The sequence below is a fragment of the Ictidomys tridecemlineatus genome, chromosome 2 (assembly GCF_052094955.1).
Source record: "Ictidomys tridecemlineatus isolate mIctTri1 chromosome 2, mIctTri1.hap1, whole genome shotgun sequence".
Classification (NCBI taxonomy): Eukaryota; Metazoa; Chordata; class Mammalia; order Rodentia; family Sciuridae; genus Ictidomys; species Ictidomys tridecemlineatus.
In genome coordinates, this window is record NC_135478.1 from 112,225,219 (window position 1) to 112,252,126 (window position 26,908).

The 26,908-nt window shown below is 36.2% G+C and overlaps 1 protein-coding gene and 1 non-coding gene across 30 annotated transcripts in view; both read right to left on the bottom strand.

Annotated features, from left to right (window-relative positions):
* The window catches only part of Depdc5 (DEP domain containing 5, GATOR1 subcomplex subunit), a 155,764-nt gene that overhangs the window by 120,357 nt on the left and 8,499 nt on the right, over nt 1-26,908 (bottom strand). For 25 of the 29 annotated variants that reach the window (XR_013434977.1, XR_013434980.1, XR_013434979.1 and 22 more), the window contains 6 exons: nt 23,639-23,688; nt 18,033-18,102; nt 10,862-10,940; nt 9,370-9,431; nt 1,844-1,913; nt 1,366-1,438 (listed from right to left, as the gene is read on the bottom strand). Coding sequence is in view for 25 of the 29 variants with exons in the window: in XM_078039550.1 (XP_077895676.1) it covers nt 1,366-1,438; nt 1,844-1,913; nt 9,370-9,431; nt 10,862-10,940; nt 18,033-18,102; nt 23,639-23,688 (404 nt within the window). In the remaining 4 variants the exon portion in view is untranslated. Of the gene's footprint in view, nt 1-1,343; nt 1,439-1,843; nt 1,914-9,369; nt 9,432-10,861; nt 10,941-18,032; nt 18,103-23,638; nt 23,689-26,908 lie in introns of those variants that run through there. The other 4 variants (XM_078039555.1, XM_078039556.1, XM_078039557.1 and 1 more) reach the window with 4 other exon arrangements.
* Nucleotides 8,789-8,860, bottom strand: Trnaa-agc (transfer RNA alanine (anticodon AGC)). The gene has a single exon. It is a non-coding gene; the product is annotated as a tRNA-Ala (tRNA).

Consider the following 26,908-nt stretch of genomic DNA (forward strand, 5'->3'; position numbering starts at 1 on the left):
GGCACATGCATGAAACCCCAGAGGCCCAGGACACTGAAGCAGGATCCCAAGTTCAAGGTGAGTCTCAGCAACTTAGTGAGGCTGTCTCAAATTAAAAAAATAAAAAGGGATAGGGATGTGGTTCAGTGGGACAGCACCCCAGGTTTAATCCCCAATACTGGGTGAGGAGGAGAATATTTAATCCCCAATACTGGGTGAGGGGGGAATAGACTAAACATAAATTATTCTGAGGACAAATAAGGAAATCTGAATACACACTACATTGTGTATGATACAATAGAATTACTATTACAACGTTTTAATTGTGAAATGTGATAATAATATTATTTTATTATAAAAATGTTCTGTTTTAGAGTAGGGAAGAAGAGCATGAGAAGAAGATTACCACTAAACAGGGACAAGAGGTGGGAGGGAATAGGAGGGAGAAGGGAAATTGCATGGAAAAAGGAAGGAGACCCTCATTGTTATACAAAATTACATATATGATAGTGTGAGGGGGAAGAGGAAAAAAAAAGAGAGAAATGTGTCACAGTAGATTGGGTAGAGAGAGGTGATGGGAGGGGAGAGGAGAGGAGGGGGAGATAGAAAGGGCAACAGAATACAACAGACACTAATATTGCTGTATGTATAAATGTGGCTGTATAACCAATGTGATCCTGCAATCTGTACACATGGAAAAATAAGAATTCATACCCCATTTGAATCAAATGTATGATATGTCAAGATCATTGTATTGTCTTGAACAACTAATAAAAAAAATGTTCTGTTTTGGGTTTGCATAAGAATAAAATGTTATAATATCTACAATTTACTTTAAAATAAAATTTAGCCAAAAAATGTATGAAGCAAAATAATAACCGATAAATCCAGGGATTGGGTACGTAGGTTTGTTATATTATTTATTCACTCTTTTTTTTCTGCATGTTACCATTTTTCAGAACAAGAAGTTTGGAAGGTTTAAAAATGTGTACATAAATCAACACATATCAAACTTAATAAAAGTACTAGGAAAAAAAGTATGGAAGGTTTAAATACAAACAGTATGCTAGATTAGATCCTAAAACAACAAAAAGTACATGAATGGTATAATTTGTGAAATCTGAAAATTCTGAAATTTTGTTAATGCTAGTGACCCAATGCTAATCTCCTAATTTTAGCAAATGTTACTTTGTTATGAAAATTGGTTAATATCAAAAGAAAGTTTTAACATTATAAAGGAACTCTTTACAGTGTACTATCAACAATCTCTCTGTATATGTAAAATTATTTCAAAATAAAAAGGTTAATTAATTTAATTATTTTAAGTTAAAAAAGAATCAATTAATCAACCAACCAATACATACATAGTGAAGTACCCGAACATACTTGTAAAAGTCTTCATAGAATCGCCCTTTGTGATCCTGTCGAATTGAGGCTTGATTTATTTCAGGAAATTCATCTGAAAAAGAGCCAATGTAGTATGTAGAGCATATTGAAAAAAATAAATTCACAGCTTTGTAAGCTTCCTATTCTGGGTTAAAGATTTGTATAACAAAAATATGAAGATAATTGTGTATCCATTACGTTCGTTTTATGATGAATCACAACCTACAGACTTCTTACATACACTGATATACTATGCTATTTTATTTTCTATTTTACCCTGTTCTCATACAAAGAAGATGAAAAGAATAGCTGGAGATAAATTTAGATAACCAAGCAAGGTGATGTGCACCCGAATTCCCAATTACTACTCAGGAGGCTGAGGCAAAAGGAACGAATGAGCCCAGGAGTTTGAGTTAGGCAACATAGATTTTAGTCTCAAATAAATAACAAAAACTAAAAAAGAAAAAAAATTACTCACCAATAGATTTTGCATCATAGAAAGTTCTAGAAAACAGAACCACTGTCACTTCATGACTACAATTCTTCTCCTAAGCATAAGTAGAGAATAAAAGGGCTCAAGTTTATTTCACTTACTTCACAATATAGCGGCCTGCATGTACACAATATTCTATTTTAGGAGATTCAGCAATAGTGCACAGAATTGAGTAATGGCGTCATATAATTGTAGAAAGCATAGTATAGGACAGAGCACTACTGAGAGTCAGAAGACTGATCAAGTCCTGGCTCTGAAACTTACCACACATGACCTTGCGCAAGTTACCCAAAGCCCCAGGAATGTACAAAGTGCTTGAAAACCCACAAATCACCAATATGCAAATGTTCCTATCTTCCAACTCTTAATTTACCATGAAATCAGTCATTCCAGTATCTAAAACTCAAGATGTTTGCATTTGTTTTACAGTAGTGTATTTTTTGTGTTTTTTTTTTTTTTTTTTTTTTTTTTAATTTCCTCAGACTTCAATCTAGGGAAGAAGAATAGCACTCGATGTATTGGATTCAAGATCAAAAATGCTTCCATATCTAATCACCATTGTAGCATGAGGAATAGGGGCTGGGGGAGAAATGGAGGTATAAGCCAAGGGCATAAATTATCTTTTAGATGGGGAGTGAGAGCTACTGAGAATAAACATTTCCATGGAGTCTGGAGATAACATCCTAAAAGAAGGGTGTTTACAGACAGATGTGAAATGTGGCTACTTGTAATAAGTTAGTAAGCTCAGTTTCAGTTCTTCCAACCCCATCTCTATCCCAACAATACTTTATAATCATATAATTCAGTATTCACCATATAGGCATACAACTTAATGCACTATATATCACTATATGTTCTTCTATGGCTGTATCTCAAGTGTACAGAAATTCCTAAATACAAGTCACAGTACCAAGAACGGAGGACTAGAAAAGAACAGAGCTTCATTAGCTACCCACTAAGTTACTGAACTCCAAATACTCCAAAGTCAACATTCTTGTCAAATTTTGATATAAGAGGTTCACAGAAAATAGGTCACAATGCACTAGAGTGGGCAGAAGAGTTTCTTGACTCATGTGATGGAAAAAGAGAGATTACTTTTCTTTCCATTTTGCAGAAAAGGAAAGTGATGCTGAGAGAGACTGAATAATTCTCCAAGATTAAAAAGCTAATCAGGGGGCTGGGGATGTAGCGCGCTCGCCTGGCATGCGTGCGGCCCAGGTTTGATCCTAAGCACCACATACCAACAAAGAAGTTGTGTCCGCCGAGAACTAAAAAATAAATATTAAAAAAAAAATTTAAAAAAAAAAAAAAAAAAGCTAATCAGGCTGATGGCACATGCCTATAATTCCAGCAATTCAGGAGGCTGAAGCAGGAGGATCAAAAGTTCAAGGCCAGCCTTAGCAATTTAATGAGGTCCTAAGCAACTCAGCAAGACGCTGTCTCAAAACATATTTTTTAAAAAAAGGGCTGGGGGGGGGCATAACTTTATGTTCTTTTCCACTACATAATATGACCTGAAATACTTTTTTGATCAGGATGATGTTTCCATGTGAAATAAAGGTCAGCTAATTTGTAGGTTTTTAAAAATTGTGGTAAAATAAATGTAACATAAATGTACTATTAGTGTCATTTACTACATTTACAGTGTTGTGCAACCATCACTACTACATAGTTCCAGAACATTTTCATCACCCCAAAAGGAAATTCCATGTCATAGTCACTCCACCCTCAGTCCATTGCAACCACAAATCTACTATTCACCTCTATATATTTGTTTATTCTGGACATTTCAGGCAAATGAAATTTTATGTGGTCATTTGTTTAGATTTTCCCATTTAGCATGTTTTCAAGATTCATCTTGGTGGCACATGCCTATAATCCCAGCAACCCAAGAGACTGAGGCAGGAGGCTCATTAGTTCAAGGTCAGCCACAGCAACTTAGCAAGGCCCTAAGCAACTGAGCAAGACTATATTTAAATAAAATATTTAAAAGATATGGGAACATGGCTCAGTGGTTAAGCACCCCTGGGTACCAAAAAAAAAAAAACATATTCATCCATGTCATAGCATATATTAGTACTTCATTCCTTTTTGTAGCTGAACATACTATATTGTATGGATATTCCTGATTTTATTTATTCACTCATTAGCTTACAGATATTTGTGTTGTTTCCACTCCTTATCTATTATGAATAATGTCGTTAGGGATATACATGTGGGATGGAAGTATAGTTCAGTGGTAGAGTAACTTGCCTAGCATGTATGAGGCCCTAAATTCAATCCCTAGCACACACAAAAAAAGAATATGCACATATGAGTTTTTGTGTGAATATGTTTTCAATTCTATCAAGTATAACTTGCCCTCCATATGAATGGATCCACTATCCACAAATAACCAACCATAGATCAAACATACTCAAGAAAAAAATTTCGGGGCTGGGGATGTGGCTCAAGCGGTAGCGCGCTCGCCTGGCATGCGTGCGGCCCGGGTTCGATCCTCAGCACCACATACAAACAAAGATGTTGTATCTGCCGAGAGCTTAAATAAATAAATGTTAAAATTCTCTCTCTCTCTGTCCCCCTCTCTCTCTCACTCTCTCTTTAAAAAAAAAAAAAAGAAAAAAATTTCATCATACTGAACATGTATAAACTTTTTTCTTCCCATTATTTCCTAAAGAATACAACACAGCAATTATTTGCACAGTGGTTACCTTATATTACATATTGTAAATAATCTAAAGATTATTTAAAGTATACGGAAAGACACATAGATTTTATGCAAAAGTTACACCATTTTATATAAGGAACTTGAACATCCATTCCAAAGATTTTGGTATCCACAGAAGGACCTGGAACTCTATGGATAATGAGGAATGATTATACACTCCCAAGTATGGAACTGCTGGGTCACACAGAAATTTCATTTAATTTATTGAGGAAATAACAACTTATTTTCCATAGTGGCCATACCATTTTACATTCCCAGCCACAATATATAAGAGTTTCAAATTCTCCATATTCTCTCCAATACTTATTATACATACTTCATTTTATAAAAAAGTATTATTAGATACAAAACAGTGCTGGGGATGTGGCTCAGAGGTTGGGTGCCGCTGAGTTCAATCCCTGGTACCAAAAAAAAAAAAAAAAAAGTATTTCTAGAGCCTGGGAATGTGATTCAATGGTAGAGCATATATGAGGTCCTGGGTTAAGTCCTAGCATCACACACCCACATGCACATATATGTATGTATGTATGTATGTATAATTAGTTGTCTTAGCAAATGTGAAGTGGTATTTCACTGTGGTATTAGCTTGTATTTTCCTAATGACTAATACTTGGACACCTTTTTACATACTTATCCATTTGTATATGTTCTTCAGAGAAATATATATTCAAGTCCTTTGTCCATTTATTAATTAGTGTGACTTCTTGAGTTCTAAAAGTTGCTGATATTTTCTCAATGCTATTTTCACTTTCTTGCTAGTGTCCTTTGTGGCACAAAGTTTTCAGTGTGCCTGTGTGTGTGTGTGTGTGTGTATGTAAATTGAAACCAGAGGATCTTGTACATGCTAAGCACATGCTCAACCACTGAACTACAACTCTGTTGAACTTTCATTTTTTAAAAAATATTTTTAGTTGAAGATGGACACAATACCTTTGTTTATTTAATTTTTTTATGTGGTGCTGGGGATCAAACCCAGTGCCTCACAATAGCTAGGCAAGCGCTCTATCACTGAGCCACAACCCTAGCCCAGATTTTCAAAGTTTAATTTATTTATTTCTTCTTCAGTTTGTTGTACTTTTGCTGAAATATCTAAGAAGCCCTGCCAAATCCAAGATCATAAAGATTTCCCTCAAGTGTTTTTTTAAGAGTTTCAAGGTTTTAGCTCTTATATTTAGGTCTTTAATTTTGGTTAATCTTTGTATATGATTGAGGTAAGGATCCAAATTCATTGTTTTCCATATGGATATACAGTTGTCCCAGACCACTTGTTGAAGATATTGTTCTTTCCCCAATTATATGAACTTAAAACCCTTATCCAAAATCAACTACCATAGATTTCTGGACTTTTAATTCTATTCTACTGATCTATATGTGTATCTTTAGTCTAGTATCACTGTTGTAATGACTGTAGCTTTGTAGTAAGTTTTAAAATTAGTTAAATTTGAATCCTCCAAATTTGTTCTCCTTTACAAGACTGTTTCTGGCTGTTCAGGATTTCTTGAAATTCCACATGAACTTAGAATCAACTTTTCCATTTCTGCAAAAAGGTACTGAACTGTAGATTGCTTTGAGTAGTATAGTCATTTTAACAACATCAAGTATTTCAATCTGTGAATAGAAGCTCTCTTTCTTTTTATTTGGGTCTTTATTAATTTCTTTCAGTAAGGTTTTATAGATTTTAGTATACAAGTCCTGCCAGTCCTTGGGTAAATTATTTCCTGAAGTATTTTATTCCTTCTGATGTTATTGTAAATGCTTTCTCTAATTTCCTTTTTTAGTTGTTCTTTGATGGTATACAAATATCAATTTTCTGTGAAGATTTTATATCCAGAAACTCTACTTGATTTAGCACTAATAAATTTTTTGTAGATGGATTTTTAGGATTTTCTACATATAGGATCATGTTATTGGAAAACAAAGATAAGTTTTACTTCTTTTCCTATTTGGATATCTTTTTTTTAAATTTTTTATTTGTTTTAATTAGTTATATATGACAGTAGAATGCACTTATATACTTTGATATATCATACATAGATGTGATATAATTTCTCATTTTTCTGAGTATACATATTATAGAATCACATTGGTCCTACAGTTACATATATACATAAAGTAATAATGTCTGTTTCATTCTACTATCTTTCTTATCCCCAAATCCCCTGCCTTCCCCTCCTTTCACTTCCATCTACCTAAAGTAACGCGTTTTTTTTTTGCATTACAATTCTTAATACACATATATACCACAATTTTTGTATCTCTGTTTGTATATAAAGCATATTGACACCTAAATCTTTTTTTTTATTTTAGAGAGAGAGACAGAGAGAGAATTTTAATATTTATTTTTTAGTTTTTTGCAGACACAACATCTTTGTATGTGGTGCTGAGGATCGAACCTGGGCGGCACACATGCCAGGAGAGCGTGCTACTGCTTGAGCCACATCCCCAGCCCCAACACACATCTAAATCTTTATACATGTACTTTGTATAAGCATGTCCATCACATTCCACCATCCTTGCTAATCCCCTGCCCCCTCCCTTTTCCTCCCACCCCTCTTCCCTATCTAGAATTCATCTATTCCTCCCATGCTCTCCCTCCCTACCCCACTATGAGTCAACCGCCTTATATCAGAGAAAACATTTGGTATTTGTTTTGGGGGGATTGGCTGACTTCACTTAGCATCATCTTCTCCAAAACCATCCATTTACCTGCAAATGCCATGGTTTTGTTCTTTTTTTAATGCTGAGTAAAATTCCATCGTGTATATGCCACATTTTTTTTATCCATTCATCCACTGAAAGACATCTAGGTTGGCTCCACAGTTTAGCTATCGTAAATTGTGCTGCTATAAACATTAAAAACAGTATGCTGTTTTTAAGTCCTTTGGGTATATCTGGGGAGAGGAATAGCTGGGTCAAATAGTGGTTCCACACCCAGTTTTCCAAGGAATCTCCATACTGCTTTCCATATTGGCTGCACCAATGTTCAGTCCCACCAGCCAAGTATGAGTGTCCTCGCCAACACTTATTGTTGTTTGGCTTCATAATAGCTGCCATTCTGACTGGAGTGAGATGATATCTTAGAGTGGTTTTGATTTGCATTTCTCTGATTGCTAGAGATGATGGGCATTTTTTCAAATATTTGTTGATTGATTGTATTATTTGAATATCTTTTATTTATTTTGTTGCCTAGTTGCTCTGCCTAGAACTCCTAGAAAAATGTTGAATACCAGCGGCAAAAGCAAGCATCCTTATTCCTGATTCTAAGTTAAAGTTTTCAGTCCTATTTCAAACTTGAGTATGATATCAGCTATGGGTTTCATAAATACTCTTTACTATATTGAAATGATACTTAGTTTAGAGTTGAAGTTTTAGGTAACATAGCTTAATTTAAAGCAATTTAATAGAAACAATCCATTTTAAAAATCTGCATTGATTTTTGATCTTTGTAAATGCCAAGAAGTGGGTTATATGGTGATTTCATTCCTATTTTTTTGAGGAATCTCTCATGGATTTCCAAAGTGGTTGTACTAAATTGCAGTCCACCAACAATGTATCTGTGTACCTTTTCACCCACATCATTACCAGTATTTATTACTACTGGTGTTCTTGATAATTGCCATCCTAATTAGAGTGAGATAAAATCTTAGAATAGTTTTGACTTGCATTTCCCTGATTGCTAGAGATGCTAACCATTTTTTTCATATATTTATTGGTCATTTGTTTTTCTTTTGAGAAACTTCTGGTTAGTTCTTTTGCCCATTTATCGACTGAGTTATTCTTTTGGCATTGGGTTTTTTGAGTTGTTTATAAATTCTAAATATTAATCACTGTCAGAGGAGTAGCTGGCAAAGATTATTTTTGTATTCTGTTGGCCCTCTCTTCACACTCTTAATTATTTCCTTTGCTCTGCAGAAGCTTTAATTTGATGGCATCTCACTTATTGAGATGGTTTTATTTCCTGAGCTTTAGGGGTCAGCATACTATAGTGATATAGCCACTTCAATGTTTATAGCAGCATAATTATGGAATCGGCCCAGATGCCCATCACATATATATATATATATATATATATATATACAATAGAGTTTTACTCAGCCATAAAGAAGGATGAAATAATGGCATCTGCCAGCAAATACATGGCAATGGAGAATAACACACTAAGTGATACAAAGTGATATACGAATTGCTTTTTTGTGTATTTTTGGTGGTGCTGAGGATTGAACCCAGGGCCTCATACATGCTAGGCAAGCACTCTACCACTGAGCCACATCCCCAGCCAGTGCTAAGTGATATAAGCCAGCGAAAATCAAGAGTCAAATGTCTTTTCTCATATATGGAAGATAGAGCAAATAAGGGAAAGAAAGCAGTGGGGGAGTGGTGCAGGGGATTAGAGATCACAAATAATAGGAAAGATCAGTAGAACAAAGAAGAACAAAAGGGAGGGAAGAAGGATGGAAAAGGGGAAGAAATGTGGAATTAATTAAACAAAATCATGTTATATGAATACATAAATGTACCAGAAGGAATTTCAACTTTCTGTATAAGTAGAAAGTACCAATGAAAAATAAATAGAGGAGCAAAAGGAAGACCAGTAGAGCACAGGAAGGAGAATATGAGGAGGAAAGAGGGGAGGAAAAAGCGGGCAGGAAATAGGGATTGAAATCAAATCCCTAGCATGTGATGAACCCAACTACTATAACTGTAATGCTCTAATTAAAAAAAAAAAAAATCTGCATTGACCAATATTTATCCAATGAGACTTAATGTAGAAGAAGAAACGTACCTTCCACTTGGTAAATAGATCAGCAAGGAAACCATTCACAGCTTTCTCAAAATACAGATCCCCTGAAAATAAATAGTAAGAATATGAGAACTAACCTTATTTCTTGCTTTCATTCTTCTCTAAAAAATAAAAGAAATGAGACCAAAGAGAAAATGGTAGACTCTGCTAGACCTTAAAACAAGATCATAAAAGCCAAAAGTACAAGGAGATTTGTTTCATCCTAGACTTTCTATCAAGCCAAATTTAATATCTGTTTCCCTTAGTTGTAGGCCATGGCTTCAAGGTAAAATGTTAGCTTGGAAAAAAAGCCTAGATTATTGGGGCTGGGGCTGTAGCTCAGTGGTAGAGCACTTGCCTAGCATGCATGAGGCACTGGGTTCGATCCTCAGCACCACATAAAAATAAACAAATAAAATAAAGGCATTCAGTCCATCTACAACTACAAAAAAAAATAATTAAAAAAGAAAAAAAGCCTAGATTATTGATAAATACAGTATATCTCAAAATGAGAACAACCTAACCTCCAAATATGATTATGCTCATAGTGATGTTTAGAGTGTATTAGCAAATGAATTGATAGACCCTGGGAATTCACAAATTATCATCTGTAGTTCTTGCTATGCATAAGTGACCTTGTCAACTCAGAGCAAACATTAATGTGTAATTTTGCTAAACACAAATTTGAATATCATGTACCATAAGGCTAATATGTTGGACATAGCATCTAGCATTTTCATTGTTCTCATTATGTCCTAATTCTAATATAATAAAATAAATTTGGTTATTTCTGTAAGTGCTAGAAAAAGAAATGTAAAATATCAAAGAAGGTATCTGTTGTATCTGTTGATAACCAGAGTTGTCACTCTGTAACTTTTTTGGGGGGGTGCGGGGGTACTTGGGATTGAACTCAGGGGCACTCAACCACTGAACCACATCTCTACCCCTATTTTGTATTTTATTTAGAGACAGAGTCTCACTTAGTTGCTTAATGCTTCATTTTGCTGAGCTTGGCTTTGAACTTGCAATTCTCCTGCCTCAGCCTCTCAAAACATTGGGATTACAGGCATGTGCCATTGCCCCTGGCACTCTAACTTTTCATTATATACTTAAAGATCAAGGTCTGGCTGGACGTGGTGGCGCACATATATATATATATATATATATATATATATATATATACAAACATACAAAAATATAACCTTTATATACCAACTTTATATATTTATGCATAAATATAAAGACTATAGATACATATGTGTATATGTATATATGTGTGTGTGTGTGTATATATATATATATATATATAAAAATTTATTTCTCAACTTCATACATACATAAAATTTATCTCTCTACATATAGTCCGTCTATCTACCTTAGCATCAAGGCACATCTTTAAAGAGTGTCAACAGTTTACTGTAAAATGACTGCAACTTAGAGAAAACCAGAAAACTCTACCTAGTGGCAGTTACAATCAGCACTTAGAGAACATTACCATAAATATCAAAATCCCACATTTCACAGCTCATCTGAATAAATATGTAAACCATAGCTGACGTAGAACGGAACACCACCTGAAACAGGAGGAGAAAAAACATAATTGCATTAGAAAATAATAATGCAGTCAGGCACAGTGGCCCACGCCTGTAATCCCAGCAACTCAGGAGGCTGAGGCAGGATTCCAAGTTTAAGGCCAACAATTCAGCAAGACCCTGACTCAAAATAAAATATAGAAAAGAACTGGTGATGTAGCTCAGTGGTAAAGCACCATAGGTTCAATCCCCAGTACTACCAAAAAAAAAAAAAAAAAACAATGATGTATGATTTTGGTGTTGCAAAATGAAGTAGTTCCTGAAGATCTGTTTTACAACAGTGTAAATAAACTTAACACACTGAACTACACACTTAATGTTTCCTATTGCTGGGCATGGTGGTTTCCTATTGTAAATTTTATGTGTTTTAACACTTTTTATTTTTATTTATTTTTTTTTTTGGTATGTGGGGATTGAACCCCAGGCACTTAATCACTAAGCCACATCCCTAGCCCTTTTTTATATTTAATTTAGAAGACAAGGTCTCACCGAGTTGCTTAGGGCCTCACTAAGTTGCTGAGGCTGGCTTTGAACTTCCGATCCTCCTGCTGTAGCCTCCCCAGCCATTGGGATTATAGGTATGCACCACCACACCCAGCTCAATACTGTCTTTTAAAAAGCATATTTCTTTTCTTTCTTTCATTTAAACAATTACTCAGCTCATACTCTGGTCCTTGTAATATTGGCAGTAATAAGATTTAGTCCCTGCCCTCTTGGAGTTTATAGCACATGATGTCAATGTGAAAAATATTGCAGTATGTACAAACAATCCATGAAGATTCATTCACACAAGAAATGAAGCAGAAAGGACAGAGAATCCACCTGGGCAAGTCACAGAAAGCTCATTATGGAAATAGAACTCGGGCAAAAATATACCAAATGAAAATGAAATCATTTGCCAGTCTATAAATTATAATTCGTACTTCCTCTTTGCCCAGACTGCCTCAAGGAAAAGCATAAGTGGCATTCTGGCCACATGTGTTTTACCATAGGTTCTTTGCCCAGTTCTTTCCTCCTCCATGAGGTTCTGAAGAGGCTTGATATGAAAGCAGAATATAAATCTGTGACACTCCTTTAGTTAGTTCATTTAGAGACCTGCTTCTTAAAGACAGAAGCATCTTTAAAGATCATACTCTTGGGGCTTTCTATACTCCCTGGGACATAACAAGCATTTGATAAGTTCATTCTCCTTCTCTAACACACAGAACACAAAGACAAAGAGGAAATATACCTTCCAAAATGTCAACTTTGATCATCTCTGGTATTGATTGGTATGAGGAATTTTGTTCCTTTGGGTTTTGCTTGTTTTGTTTTGTTTTTTGCAGTACTAGGAATCAAACCCAGTGCCTCACACATGCTAAGCAAATAGTGAGCTTTATCCTGAGACCTGTTTATTTTTTTAAATTATGACATACTTCAGAAAAAGAAATAGAAATATATATTATCTAAATTTTTTATAATAAACATTTAAGGCTCTGATAATCAAAGTTTTTGTTTGTTTGTTTGTTTTGCTAAGACATAAAAAGTACAAATTCAAGGCAAGCCTCAGCAATTAGCATAACCCCCAACAATTTAGCAATCCTTAGTACCTCCACAAAAAAAAAAAATTTCTTCAACATAAATTTTGATAGAGACACTCCAACCACAGTACTGCATTCTACAATTGTTTTTTTATGTGCTCTCCACTTTGAAACTGTAAAGTGATAGTTATTATTTCATTCAAAAGGCTTCTAAAAGTCCCTTCCTCTCTTGATTTTTATTTTTGCAGTGCCGGAGATCAAACCCAAGGCCATGTACATGCTAGGCAAGCAGTCTATCACCAAGCTACACCCCCAAACAGGTTTGGGTTTTTACAAATAGATTTCTGCAATTCAGTAGTTTCAAGTATATTCACAATATTGTACAGCCATCACCATTAATTCCAGAGAATTTCCATCGCTCCAAAAAGAAACCCCATAACCATTACCTCTTATTCCCCAATCTCCTCTCTATGAACTTGCCTATTCTGGATGACATTTCATTAATAATTGTGAATATGTCACACCAATAGAATCATACTCTATGTGGTCTTTTGTGACTGGTTGTTTTCACTCATCCACTTTGTTGCATGAATCCAAAAGAATGTCAAGCTGGAGAGAGGAGGGGTTACACTTGTAATCCCAATTATTAAGGAGGCTGAGGCAAAAGGATTGTGAATTCAAGGCCAGCCTAGGCAACATATCGAGACCCCCATCTCAAAAACATTTTAAGGGCTGTGGTGTAGCTCAGTGGCAGAGCACTTGCCTAGCATGTGTGGGGTACTGGGTTTGATCCTTAGCAATACATAAAAATAAACAAATAAACTAAAGACATTCTGTCCATCTACAACTAAAAAAAAAAAAAATTATTTAAAAAAAAAGTTTTTAAAAAAATTATTAAAAAGGAAAAAAAAGCTGGGCACATTGGTGCATGCCTATAATCCTGGCAACTCAGGAGGCTAAGACAGGAGAATCATGAGTTCAAACCCAGCCTCAACAATGGCTGAGGAGCTAAGCAACTCAGTGAGACCTTGTCTTTAAATAAAATACAAAACAGAGCTGGGGATGTGACTCAGTGGCCAAGTGCCCCCTGAGTTCAATCCCTGGTACCAAAAAAAAAAAGAAAAAGGACCTCATATTAACACCCCAACACACACACAGAGAGACCCTCAATACCCTGAAAATTAAGAATTTCATTCTTTTTTTTTAAGAGAGAGAGAAAAAAATTTTTTAATATTTATTTTTTAGTTTTTGATGGACACAACATCTTTATTTTTTTATTCTTATATGGTGCTGAGCATCGAACCCAGCGCCCCGCACATGCCAGGCGAGCACGTTACCACTTGAGCCACATCCCTAGCCCAAGAATTTCATTCTTATTGCTGAAAATTATGTGGAAATACCACATTTTTGTTTCTCCATTTATTAGCTGATGAACAGCTGGCTAGTTTCTACTTCTGGGCTATTATACATAATCCTGTTGCAAACATTCATGTACAAGTTTTGGTGGGTACATATGCTTTTCAGTTCTCTCAGGTAAATACCTAGGAATAGAATTTCTGGGTAATATAGTAACTACGCAGTATCCTTGAAAATATAACCCAAGTCTTATGGATGCTAGGCAAATGCTCTACCACTGAGCTACACACAGTTCATTGTGCTTAACTTTTTGAAGAACCACTAAGCTGTTTTCCACAGTAGCTGCACCATTTTACTTTCCTATCAGGACTATATGAGGTGAGAGGATCACTTGAACCCAGGAATTCCAGGCCAACCTGCATAACACAGCAAGACCCCATCTCAAAAAATAAACATAATAAAAGTTGCAGAAATAAATACTCCCTTTCCCTTTAAATTTAACACTTCTATTCCTTTTTTTAATATTTATTAGTTGTTTAGTTATAGGTGGACACAATATCTTTATTTTATTTGTATGTGGTGCTGAGGATCGAACCCAGTGCCTCATGCATACTAGGCAAACGCTCTACTTCTGAGCACAACCCCAGCCCTACTTCTAATCTTATTTGGGTTGGAAAATCAGGTAAGTAATCTGGTAATAAAGTTTTTCTTTAAATAAGTGGTCTGGGGCTAGGGCTGCAGCTCAGTGGTAGAACACTTACCTAGCATGTGTGAGGCAATGGGTTTGATCCTCAGCAACACATATAAATATATAAAATAAAAGTCCATGACAGCGGGCGAGGTGGAACACACCTATAATCCCAGCGGCTGGGGAGGCTAAGATAGGAGGATTGTGAGTTCAAAGCCAGCCTCAGCAACGGCAAGGCACTTAGCAACTCAGTGATACTCTGTCTCTAAAAGACAAAATAAGGCTGGGGGTGTGGCTCAGTGGTTCAGTATCCTTGAGTTCAATCCCTGGTACCAAAAAAAAAGATTGGACATCCAATTGCACATCCAATAAATGACATTCATCTTTTCAAAAAAAAAAAAATGTGAGAGAACAACTAGAAAAAAATATTGAAAAAAAAAATAATAATAAGAGGGCTGGCTGGGGTTGTGGCTCAGCTGGTAGAGTGCTTGCCTGATACATGTGAGGCACTGGGTTCGAGCCCCGGCACCATGCCACATAAAAATAAAATAAAGGCATTGTGTCCATTTACTAGAAAAAAAATTTAAAAAATAAAATAAAAAATAAGAGGGCTGACAGATGGTATAGCTCAGCGCTAGAATGTGTGCTTAGCATGTACAAACTCCTGCATTCAATCCCCAGCATTAAAAAAAAAAAAAAAATGCAGCCAGGCATATTGGCGCACGCCTATAACCCCAGTGGCTTGGCAGGCTGAGGCAGAAGGATCCCGAGTTCAAAGCCAGCTCAGCAAAAGCAAGGTGCTAAGCAACTCAGTGAGACCATCTCTAAATAAAATATAAAATAGGACTGGGAATGTGGCTCAGAAGTCAAATGCCCCTGAGTTCAACCCCAAGGTACCAAAAAAAAAAAAAAAAAGTTATATATATATATATATACAAATATATATACATACATACATATATATGTATATGTGTGTATACACATATATATGTGTATATATATATATATATATATATATATATATATATATATATATATATATCTCATTCAATGTAAAGAAGGAAGGTATTGTGACATTCATTACTTAAAATTTTACAATGCTGGGCTGGGGATATAGCTCAGTTGGTAGAGTGCTTGCCTTGCATGCATAAGGCCCTGGGTTCAATCCCCAGAACCACCAAAAAAATAAAAATAAAAAGTAAAAAATTTTACAGTGCTAACCAAACATAATGGTGTATGCCTATAATCCCAGCAACTCAGAATACTGAGGCAGGATAGAAAGTTTGAGGGCAGTCTCAGCAATTTAGGGAGACCCTGTCTCAAAATAAAAATTAAAAATGGCTGGGGATGTGGCTTAGTGGTAAAGTACTTCTGGGTTCAATCCCCAGTACAAAAAAATAATAAAATAAAATGTCATTCAATGGACATTAAAGAGACTACTAAACAACTATTTAACATCCATTTTCCAAAGCAGATTCTATTTTGGGAGGCAAGGGACCAAACCAAAAGACTAAACTTCCTAGTCTTAGCAGCAACATTCAACTAAATTCTAGCCAGTAAGATGTAAGTGGGGTTTTGCTATGTTTTCTTTATTTTGTTGTTGGGAATTGAACCCAGGACCTTATGCATGCTAATCCCAAGCCCTAGTAAGATGTACTATATCCTTAAAAGAAGTGCAATTGGTTGAAAAGTAACCATCTCTTGTCTTCTCTCCCTAAAATATTCTGCCTAGAATATGGGATGTGGTTTCAGGAGCGTGAGCTGGATCATGAAAGTCCTAGCCATGATTTCAAGATGGCAGAGCAGGAAGACAGATGGAGCCCTTAATAGATCACAAATAAAGTGTGACACTGTCATGCCCACCATGAATTATGTAACCAGAGTTCTCTTACATGAAAAGAAAAATAAAATAGTTGACTTTAAGCATTATAGCTACTGTTGCTTTGGGGTTTTTGTTCAACAAAATCGAAGCAAAAAAAAAAAGTTTTAAGACAGGGTCTCCCTAAAAAAACCAGTGACCTTTCCATCTTGATCATCCACAAGACTGGGATCCAAATTAAAATCAGATATATTCCATGCTTGAACAAATATATCAAAATAGACTCTACTCTCATGTATAACTAAAAAGATTAAATAAAAAATAAGTACTTAGAATTTTTAATTTTATAAAAAGAATATTTGGCTCTGTATAATCTTTTTTGGAAATCTGTCACTTAACATTGTGTGATAAAATTCATTCATATTATTACTTGTAGCTACAGTTCATTAATTCTTTTGTTGTTGTTGTTGTTGTTGTTGTTAATGGGGATTGAACTCAGGAGCACTCAACCACTGAGCCACATCCCCAGCCCCATTTTGTATTTTATTTAGAGACAGGGTCTCACTGAGTTGGTTAGTGCCTCACTAAGTTGCTGAGGCTGGTTTTGAACTCAAGATCCTCCTGTCTGAGCCCCAAGAGCCACTGGGATTACAGGCATGCATCACCACGCCCAGCCAAAAGAAATTTTCAAAAATAAGTGAAACAAATAATGTACTATTGAGGTAAAATATATACATATTAACACTAAATGAATGACAAGAAAATATAAAAATGAAATTCAGATAGCAGCTACCTGTCTGTAAAGACACTGATTCTTAACCAGGGGTGATTTTGCCCCTCAGGGGATCTGATACCATCCAGAGACATATCTGGGTGTCATGATTTATAGGGGGGGTCAGAGAATGAAACTGGTATCTCATGAGCAGAAGCCAGGGATGCTGTTAAATATACCAAAATGCAGAAGACAGTTCCCATTACTGACATTTGGGCCAGGTAATTCTTTGTTTGGAGGCCTGTTCTATATATGTAGCATTCTTAACAGCATATTCACTGGATGCCAATAGCACAATAACTCAGTTATAACAACCAAAAAAATCTGGACATTGCCAAAAGACTCCTGAGGCAGCAAAATCACACCTAGTTGAGACAGTTTGACCAGCATGAGTAATATTCACAGCTGTTCAACTTGGATTCTTCCCACCACAGCAGAGACCCAGAAAGGATTCCTTTGCAAAGGTCTCTCTTCATGTTTACGACATGATCTTCAATGAGTTTCACTTTTGCTATGTATCAGTGGACAGAGAATCTTGCAGACTAGACACCATACCTCTATGTTGAACATTAAATAGGCTGATTTGGAATAAAACGACACAGGTTGGGATTATGGCTCAGCAGTTGAGCACTGGCCTAGCACATGTACAGCCCGGGATTCAATCCTCAGCAGCACATAAAAAATAAATCAATAAAAAAAAAAAAAAAAAGCAATTGTGTCCAACTAAAAAAGAAAAAAAAAAAAAGATCAATCCCCAACCTGCAAAGATACAACTGTAAACATCAGAGTTGCAGAGCACTCTGATTCTAATTCCATGAAGGCAAACCAATAGCAATTATGAATATTTTGATCTTAGGACTAAGTCATAATACTACAAGGAAATAAAACCAAAAAAAAAAAAATACTTTATAAATCTTACCCTGGTATCTTCACTGATATAACCACACATGACCTTCTCATTCTTGACCCACAGCTCACCAGCTTGTGCCCTGAAAGGAAAGACAAACATAAATTATTACAAGTCTTAAATCAAGAAGAAATAGGAACTTAAGATAGCTAGCTCTACTCTAATAGTTATACCCAAATGACCTGATTAATTACACACTTACAAAAAGAATTCCATGAACAGATTACTCAACATAAAAAAAAATTCGTAGTGCATTCAATACTTAAAAACAAGAACTCTTAATCTGGGAGTTCACAGATAATTTATACTTCTAAGGAAGAGAAGAGAGAACTCCAGGGAATCCATAACCTTCAGAAATACAAGATTATCTGGGCAGAATTATCTGGGCACATAAAAAGTTAAAAAGCAGTTGTTTGACAAGATAGTGCACACCTGTAATTCCATCTACTTGGAAGGCTAAAACAGGAGGATTACAAATTTGAGGCCAGTCTTGGCAATTTACCAAGACCCTGTCTCAAAAAATAAAAGAGGCTTGGCACAGTGGCACACACCTGTATTCCCAGTGGCTCAGTAGGCTGAGACAAGAAGACCAAGATTTCAAAGCCAGCCTCACAAAGGGGAATTGCTAAGCAATTCAGTGAGACCCTGTCTCTACAAATAAAATACAAAATTGGGCTGGGGATGTGGCTCAGTGGTCTAGAACCTCTGAGTTCAATCACAGTATCCCAAAATAAATAAATTAAATAAATAAGTAAAAGGGGCTGCAAATGTAGCTCAGTGGTAGAGCATCCCAGATACAATTCTCAGTACCACAAACAGTCTGGCTCTGCTGAAAAATTTTAATGACAACTTAGTATTACATTTTTCCAGCTTTTTTCCTCTGAAAAAATTTAAGGGCATGAGGGTTGAAGTTGTAGCTCAGTGGTAGAGCACTTGGCTAGCCTGAATGAGGCACTGCATTCAATCCTCAGCACCACATAAAAATAAATAAATAAAATAAAGATATTGTGTCCATTTATAACTAAAAAAAAATTAAAGGCATGAAAAGGATAATAATAAAAAGACCTGACTAACCTGGGAAGAAACTAATCAAGGAAAGAATCCCAGCTCTAAATGCTATTTATTAGTTAAATGCCCCTGGGGAAACTCTAAGAGGATCAGTGTTCTTATTGTATAAAATGAGCTGTTATGAGAATTAAACCAGATGATGTGGGAAACTTCAGAATAATGCCAGGATAGAAGTGTTCAGTTAAGAGTACTAGGGGCTATTCTTATAAGTAAGAACTACAACAATAGCAAATATTTTAATAAAATGCTATCTTGGAGAGATATCTGAGAACCAGGTAATCATCCCTCAAACAACTACTTAAGCCCTTCTCTTCTACCAATCTCCCTCTTCCTCCCCAGTGTCCTCACCTGCCCAGTTGAAAAATCAATCCTCTTAAGGAAGGAAGAAATGGGCCTGGAGATGTAGCTTAATATTAGAACATGCTCTTAGCATATGCAAGGTCATGGTTCAAGGTTTGGTTCCCCAGAACAAAAAAAAAAAATACATACATGTGTGTATATGTGTGTTGTGTATATATATATGTTATTTATACACATAATATATATATATATATACATATATTACGTGTATAAATAACATACACATATAACATACGTACATTAATATATGTAAATAAAATAAAAGCCAAGAAAATGCTATGTGCCATGAGTCATAACAGAGACTATCATAACTGAGACTAACCAGGAAAAAGCTAGACACTCTCAACCTCTCTGAGCCTCTGCTGTATCTGTAAAATGAAGAGTATTAGACCAAACCTTTGGTTTTCAAGCATGCTTCTCATGGTCCTAAAAAATATATCTCATAATATGCTATTGCCCAATTATGTCTGAATGGTCAAGTAGAACAAGCCTGACTTGAGAAGGGGCCACTATTTCTTTAATATTACAGGTTGAGCATCCCTAATCCAAAAATCTAAAATATTAAATTATCCAATCCAAAAGTTTTTGAATGCCTACACAATGCCATAGTGGAAAATTCCATTGACCTCACTATGATAAGGGTCAGAGTCAAAAGACAAGCACACTAAAAGCACTGTATAAAATTAGGGTTGCAGATATAGCCCAGTGGTGGAGTATGCACAAGAAGCTGATTTCAATCACCAGCACCATAAAAAAGTATTTAAAAAAAAAAAATTAGGGGCTAGGGTTATAGCTTAGTGATAGAGCACTTGCCTCACGCACGTGAGGCACTGAGTTCAATCCTCAGCACCACATAAAAATAAAGAAAGAAAGATAATCTATAACTAAAAAAAAAATTTTTTTAAATAATCTCAAGCTATGTGTAGAAGGTAAACAAGAAACAAATGAATTCTGTTTACAATGGGGTCCCAACTCCAAGATATCATTATGTGCATGCAAATATTCCAAAATCTGAAAAAATCCAGTTTCTGAAATACTTCTAGTGCCAAGCATTTCAAGTGAGAGATACTCAACCTGGACAGGCATGGTAGTGCATGCCTGTAATCCCAGGGTCTTAAGAGGCTTAGGCAAGAGAATCCCAAATTTGAAGTTGGCCTCAGCAACTTAGTAAGACCCTGTTTCAGAATAATAAATAAGAAGGCTTTGGGCTAGGGATGTGGCTCAAGCGGTAGCACACTTGCCTGGCATGCATGCATGCGACCCGGGTTCGATCCTCAGCACCACATACAAACAAAGATGTTGTGTCCAACGAGAACTAAAAAATAAATATTAAAAAAATTCTCTCTCTCTCTCTCTCTCCCCCTCCCCCCTCTCTAAAAAATAAATAAATAAATAAACAAATAAATAAATAAATAAGAAGGCTGGGCATGTAGCTTAATGGTACAGTGTCCCTGGGTTTAATCCCCAGTACCACATACACACAAAAAGAGATACTCACCCTGAACAGTTTCAATGTTCCCATGTTCTGTGAGTTTTATTAGCAAGAAGCACTCTCCATATAAGCTACCAAACACCACATCAGTGGGGTCTCTAAACAAGCTCATTGTTAATAAACTAACTTACCAACTTCTCTATGTATATGCAAAGCAGTGTTAAAGAACTGGCTTAGATTCCTGCATTTTCACTTCCTGTTAGGGGTCAAGCCATAGCCCTTCTGAGACCAGGTTTTTAAAATCAGCAAATGTTAATTAGAATCTTGCCCCTTCCCTCTTCTAGAGCTCTCAGAAATATTAAATGGCATACCATTAATGAGAAGAGCTAGTAAATAAACTACAAAATATTATTATCATTCCTGTGGAAATAGTGATTTCGGGGGCGGGGGGGGGTGTGTGTTTGTTTTTGATGGTACTGGGGGTTGAACCCAGGGGTGTTCTACTACTGAGCTACATTCCCTGCCCCCGCCTTTTCTAAATATTTTTTAGTTATACATGGACACAAGATCTTTATTTTGTTTATTTATTTTTATATGGTACTCAGGATCAAACTCAGTGCCTTACACGTTCGAGGCAAGCACTCGACCACTGAGCTACAACCCCAGCCCCTTCCCTGCCCCTTTTTAATTTTATTCTGAGACAGGGTCTCATGGAGTTGCCAAGGCTAGCCTCAAACTGTGATCCTCCTGCCTCTGCCTCCCAACTCACTAGGATTATAATCATGCACCAACATGCACAGAGGGAAATAGTTCTTTTTTAATGCAGGTATACACACAGAAAATACAACGTGGATCCTTATTCCTTGGTCTTAATTAATTTGTCTTTACCTAATTGAAGCTAAGAATAACCCTGAGGCAGTACTCTTTTCTTTTCTACCAGTTCAAGAAAGAGAGAAATGTTGCTGGCAAATGTAAGCACAAAATCCATATCCTATAGGACACAACCTAAGTAACACAGATGACTTCCCACAAAGAGGCAGAATGGCTCATTGCCAAGCCCTAGATCAGGGTGAAGAGATTTGGGGGGCATTAGTTCCATAAGCTTGGCCTGGTCACTTCCCTCTCTTTTATCAATAACTGTTTGGGATCAATGGTCTTCACCATCCATTACAACCAAGTTTCATCATTCTGGGAATAAAAAGCTAAAATAACAAAGTGTGGTCACTGGACAGTCATTTACATTACATACCTTTGAAGAAGTTAAATGTTCAACAGTGGTATATTAATAATAAATTATCAAACCATACAACAAAATATCATGGAATCATTTCAATAATGTTTACAAGGAGTTCTAATTTCATAAGAAATATTTATACATTTTTAAACAGACAAAAGAACACAAAATAGTATACATAGCTGGGAATGGTGGTACATGACTATTATCCCAGAAATTCCACAGGCTTGGGCAAGAAGATCACAAATTCAAAAATCAAAAGGTCTGGGGATAGATCAGTGACAGACCTCTTGCCTGGCAAACATGAGGCCCTGGCTTTAATACTGCCCCCCCAACCCCCTGCTGCCAAAGAGAAAAAAAGAAATGTAAGATATCTGAGAGGGTTGTTTTATTTTTGGACCTGGGGATTGAACCCAGGGCTTACTGCATGTTAGGTATGCCCCCAGTCACTCTGAGAGGGTTTCGAAACCAGGGTTCAGCAAACAATACATAGCCTGTAGATCAAATAAAGCCCATATCCTGTTTGTTTTTGTTGTTGTTGTTTGTTTGTTCTTTGTAGTTGCAGATGGACAGTATGTCTTTATTTTGTTAACTTTTTATGGGGTGCTAAGAATTGAACCCAGTGCCTCACATATGCCAGCTAAGCACTTTAGCACAGAGCCACAACCCCAGCCCATAGTTCTTTAATTTAAAAGGAATTTCTGGGCTGCAGGTATAGCTCACGGCAAAACACTTGCCTAGCATGCATGAGGCTCTGGGTTCAATCTCTAGTACCACAAAAAAAAAAAAAAAAAAAAAGGAGGATTTCAAAAAAAAATAGAAGATTTTCATTACAAATTGAAATACAGAAATAATTTTAACCAACATAGAGCACTGCAATATACTTACAAAGGCAACAAATCAGGAACTACTATCCTAGTCACTATTATATCCCTAAACCTGTTTTCTAATCTGTAAAATGAGGTTTGATTAAATATATTCATCTAAGGCTGGGCATGCTGGCACATGCCTGTAATCCCAGGGCCTTAGGAGGCTGAGGCAGGAGAATTGTATGTTCAAAGCAACTTAGTGAGACCCTAAGCAACTCAGTGACACCTGTCTCTAAACAAAATATTAAAAAGGGCTAGGATATGGCTCAGGGGTTAAGCATCCCTGGGTTTAATCCAGGGTAAATAATAATAAAATAATAATAATAATAATAATAATTAGATAGATCAGATCTTAGGTTTTTTCCAGCTCTAATATATATAAGTCTAAAACTCCTTTGCTACAGAAAACCAGGGCTTCAGCAACTTCTACCACTAATCTTAAAACTACTATCATAACTTTTATGTAATAAAATACAAAAACTACTATCATACCCGTGTAATAAAATACAAAAGAGCTTTGTTTTAAAACATTAAGCTCTTTTGTATTTTATTACACGGGTATCCATGTGCCTCAAGTACCTTATGTAGCCCAGTTCTTGCACTAGATCCTACTTCTGTTTACTTACTGGTAGGACAAAAGTGATTTAATACCTACCTGATGCCAGCAAATTCCACCTTCTGGGTGATATAGGCACATGTGCTGACCTAAAGGAAAAAAGAGAAAGAGATTCAACCTGTCAAGGCCATGCAAACAAGATCTCCTGGCTTTCTAATTTTTCCTAACAATTCAAAGTGTAATCAACAAGGAAGTAATAGATTTACCCCACAGGACACCATGTTGGCACAAGTATAATAAATTCTTAAAGAGTTTGGCAAGTATACACCAGCATTATTCTGCTAGGCTATTCAGTGTTAAATATGTTGGGGTTCTTTCTTTTTTTAAATACCCTTCAAAGTCTAATTATAGGATAAATTCAGATGTATATCAGACCATATATTTTGTAAAATGCTCTTTTTTTTTTTTTTAAATTAGATTGCTAATGACAGAATTTGTTTATTTAGTTTTATTTTTTGTAGTGCTGGAGATTGAACCCAGGTCTTCAAGCATGCTAAGCAACCTCTACCACTGAGCTACATGGCCAATCCTTAAAATGTTTTATTGTTGTTGATGCACTGGGGATTGAAACCAGGTGGGCTTAACCACATCCCCAGTCCTTTTTATTTTTTATTTTGAGAAGGGTATTATTTTGTGTAGACTAGCTAAATTGCCGAGGTTGACCTCAAACTTGCAATTCTCTCACCTCAGCCTCCTGAGTAGCTGGGATTACAGGTGTGTCATCACATCCAGATAAAATACTCTTGATTAAAAAGTTTTATTTGTAGGGGCTGGGATTGTGGCTCAGTGGTAGAGCTCTTGCCTAGCATGTGTGAGGAACTGGGTTCGATTCTCAGCACCACATAAAAATAAAGGTCCAACAACAACTAATAAAATATTTTTTTAAAAAATTTATTTGTAAATTATCCATTTTTGTTTATAGTATACCTGACTGATGTGATAAAAATTCATTGTCTTACCATAAAGTCTTGATGTTCAACACAAGGAAAGCAGATATTGTAAAGCATATTCTGAATTTTAAAATTGCAAAACAAAGCCACCAAGTTTAAATTAAAAAAGGAAAAAAGGTTAGGAAGTATAGGCAATAATAAAAACAATATTAATAAGTGATCAGTTTGACATATATACTTCACAAATTTACACAGATATCTACATGTAAATAATTTTGTTGTTGTTGTTTTGAGGTACAGAGGTTTGAGCCCACAGGTGCTATACCACTGAGGTATATATCTGGAATGTTTTTATTTTTAATTTCAAGACAGGCTCCAGCTAAGTTGTCCAGGCTGGTAGTGAACTTGGTACTGCTGCCTCAGCCTCTCAAATTACTGAGATTAAGATTATAGGTATGCACAGCACCAAGCTATATATACATTTAAATATATACAGATGCTAGATGCCATGGCACATTCCTGTAATCCCAAGTACTCAGGCAGGAAAATCTCAAGGTCAACCTCAACAACTTAGCCAGACCCCTGTCTCAAAAATAAAAAGGGCTGGAGATATAGCTCAGCGGTACCTCACCCCTGGGTTCAATCCCTAGTATTACAAATTTATTAATTAAATACAGCACAGTTTCTCTTCCTCTCTCTCTCTCTCTCTCTCTCTCTCTCTCTCTCTCTCCCCCCCCCCCCAAACACACCACAGTTTCTCTCTCTCTCTCTCTCCTGGGTTCAATCCCTAGTAACACAAATTAATTAATTAAAGCACAGTCTCTCTCTCTCTCTCTCTCTCTCTCTCTCTCATAGGCTGGGTATTGAACCCAGTGCTTCAAGCATGCTAGGCAATCCTCTTTATAACTAAGCCACACGCCCAGCCCTATTTCTCACTTTATCTTGCATTTTTAGGAAATGGAAACTTCCCTCACCAAATAAAAATATAAACAAAGACTTTTCTTCCAAAAAATACACATTGCATGGAAATTCTACTTATATTTGTCATTTCATAATACACAAAAACTCCATTAGAAGAGTGTTCAGTACCCAGTCACAATTTTGATGAATAGATCATTTTAAATGGAAAAAGGTCATCAAAAATCAGCCAGTAGCATACACCTGTAATCCTAGCAGCTCAGGAGGCTGAGGCAGGAGGATCACAAGTTCAAAGCCAGCTTTAACAACTTAGCAAGGCTCTAAGCAACTCAGTGAGACCCTGTCTCTAAATAAAACATAAAAGGACTGGGGATGTGGCTCAGTGGTTAAGTGCCCTTAGGTTCAATTCCCAGTATCAAATAAATAAATAAATAGATAGGGTGGAGGATGTGTAGCTCAGTGGTCCAGTGCTTGTCAAGCCTGTGTAAGGCCTTGGTTTCAATACCCAACACCTCTAAAATAAATAAATAAATAAAAACTAGACACAGTGGCACATGCCTGTAATCCATGCTTGTAATAGGATAAATTCAGATGTATATCAGACCATATATTTTGTAAAATGCTCTTGATTTTTTTTAAAATTAGATTGCTAATGACAAGTTTTGTTTGTTTATTTAGTTTTATTTTTTTGTAGTGCTGGAGAAGGGCACAAAGGCAAAAGGATCACAAGTTCCAGGCTGGCATCAGCAACTTAGCAAGGCTTTTAAGCAACTTATAAGACCCTATCTCATAATAAACAGGCTGGAGATACAGCTCACTGGTAAAGCACCCCTGGGTTCAATCCTCAGTACCAAAATAAATAAATAAATAGGGCCTGGAGTGGTGGAGCAGGCCTATAATCCCAACTACTAGGAAGGCAGAGGCAGGAAGATCAAGTTCAAGGCCAGCCTCAACAATTTATTGACATCCTGTCTAAAAATGGAAAAGAAAAAGGCCTATGAATGTAGCTCAGTGGTAAAGTGCCCCTGGATTCAATCAAAAGAAAGAAGTAGGTCTAGGGGTGTAGCTTAGTGAGAACTTGCCTCACATGCATAAGGGTCCTGGGTTCAATTCCCAACACCACAAAAATAAGTAAATAAGGAAAATGGCAGGAGGGTACAGCAAAAATCAGTACAGGACTGGGGATGTAGCTCAGTTGGTAGAGTGCTTACCTCACATGCACAAGGTACTCCCTAGCACCATAGCACCACACACACACACACACACACACACACACACACACACACACACAAAGCAGCACAACCTGGAAGCCAGAAGATCTAGTTCTATAATTTCCCATTCAAGCCTAAAATGTAAAGTAAACATCTGTAACAATAAACAAAAACAAATCTCAAAAACAACTACAAAGAGAGTTGAAGATATGACAAGATGTTTATAGTAATTGTCTGCAGATGCTAGAAGCAAAAATGATTCTATATTCTTCTCCCTAAAAGATCTTATA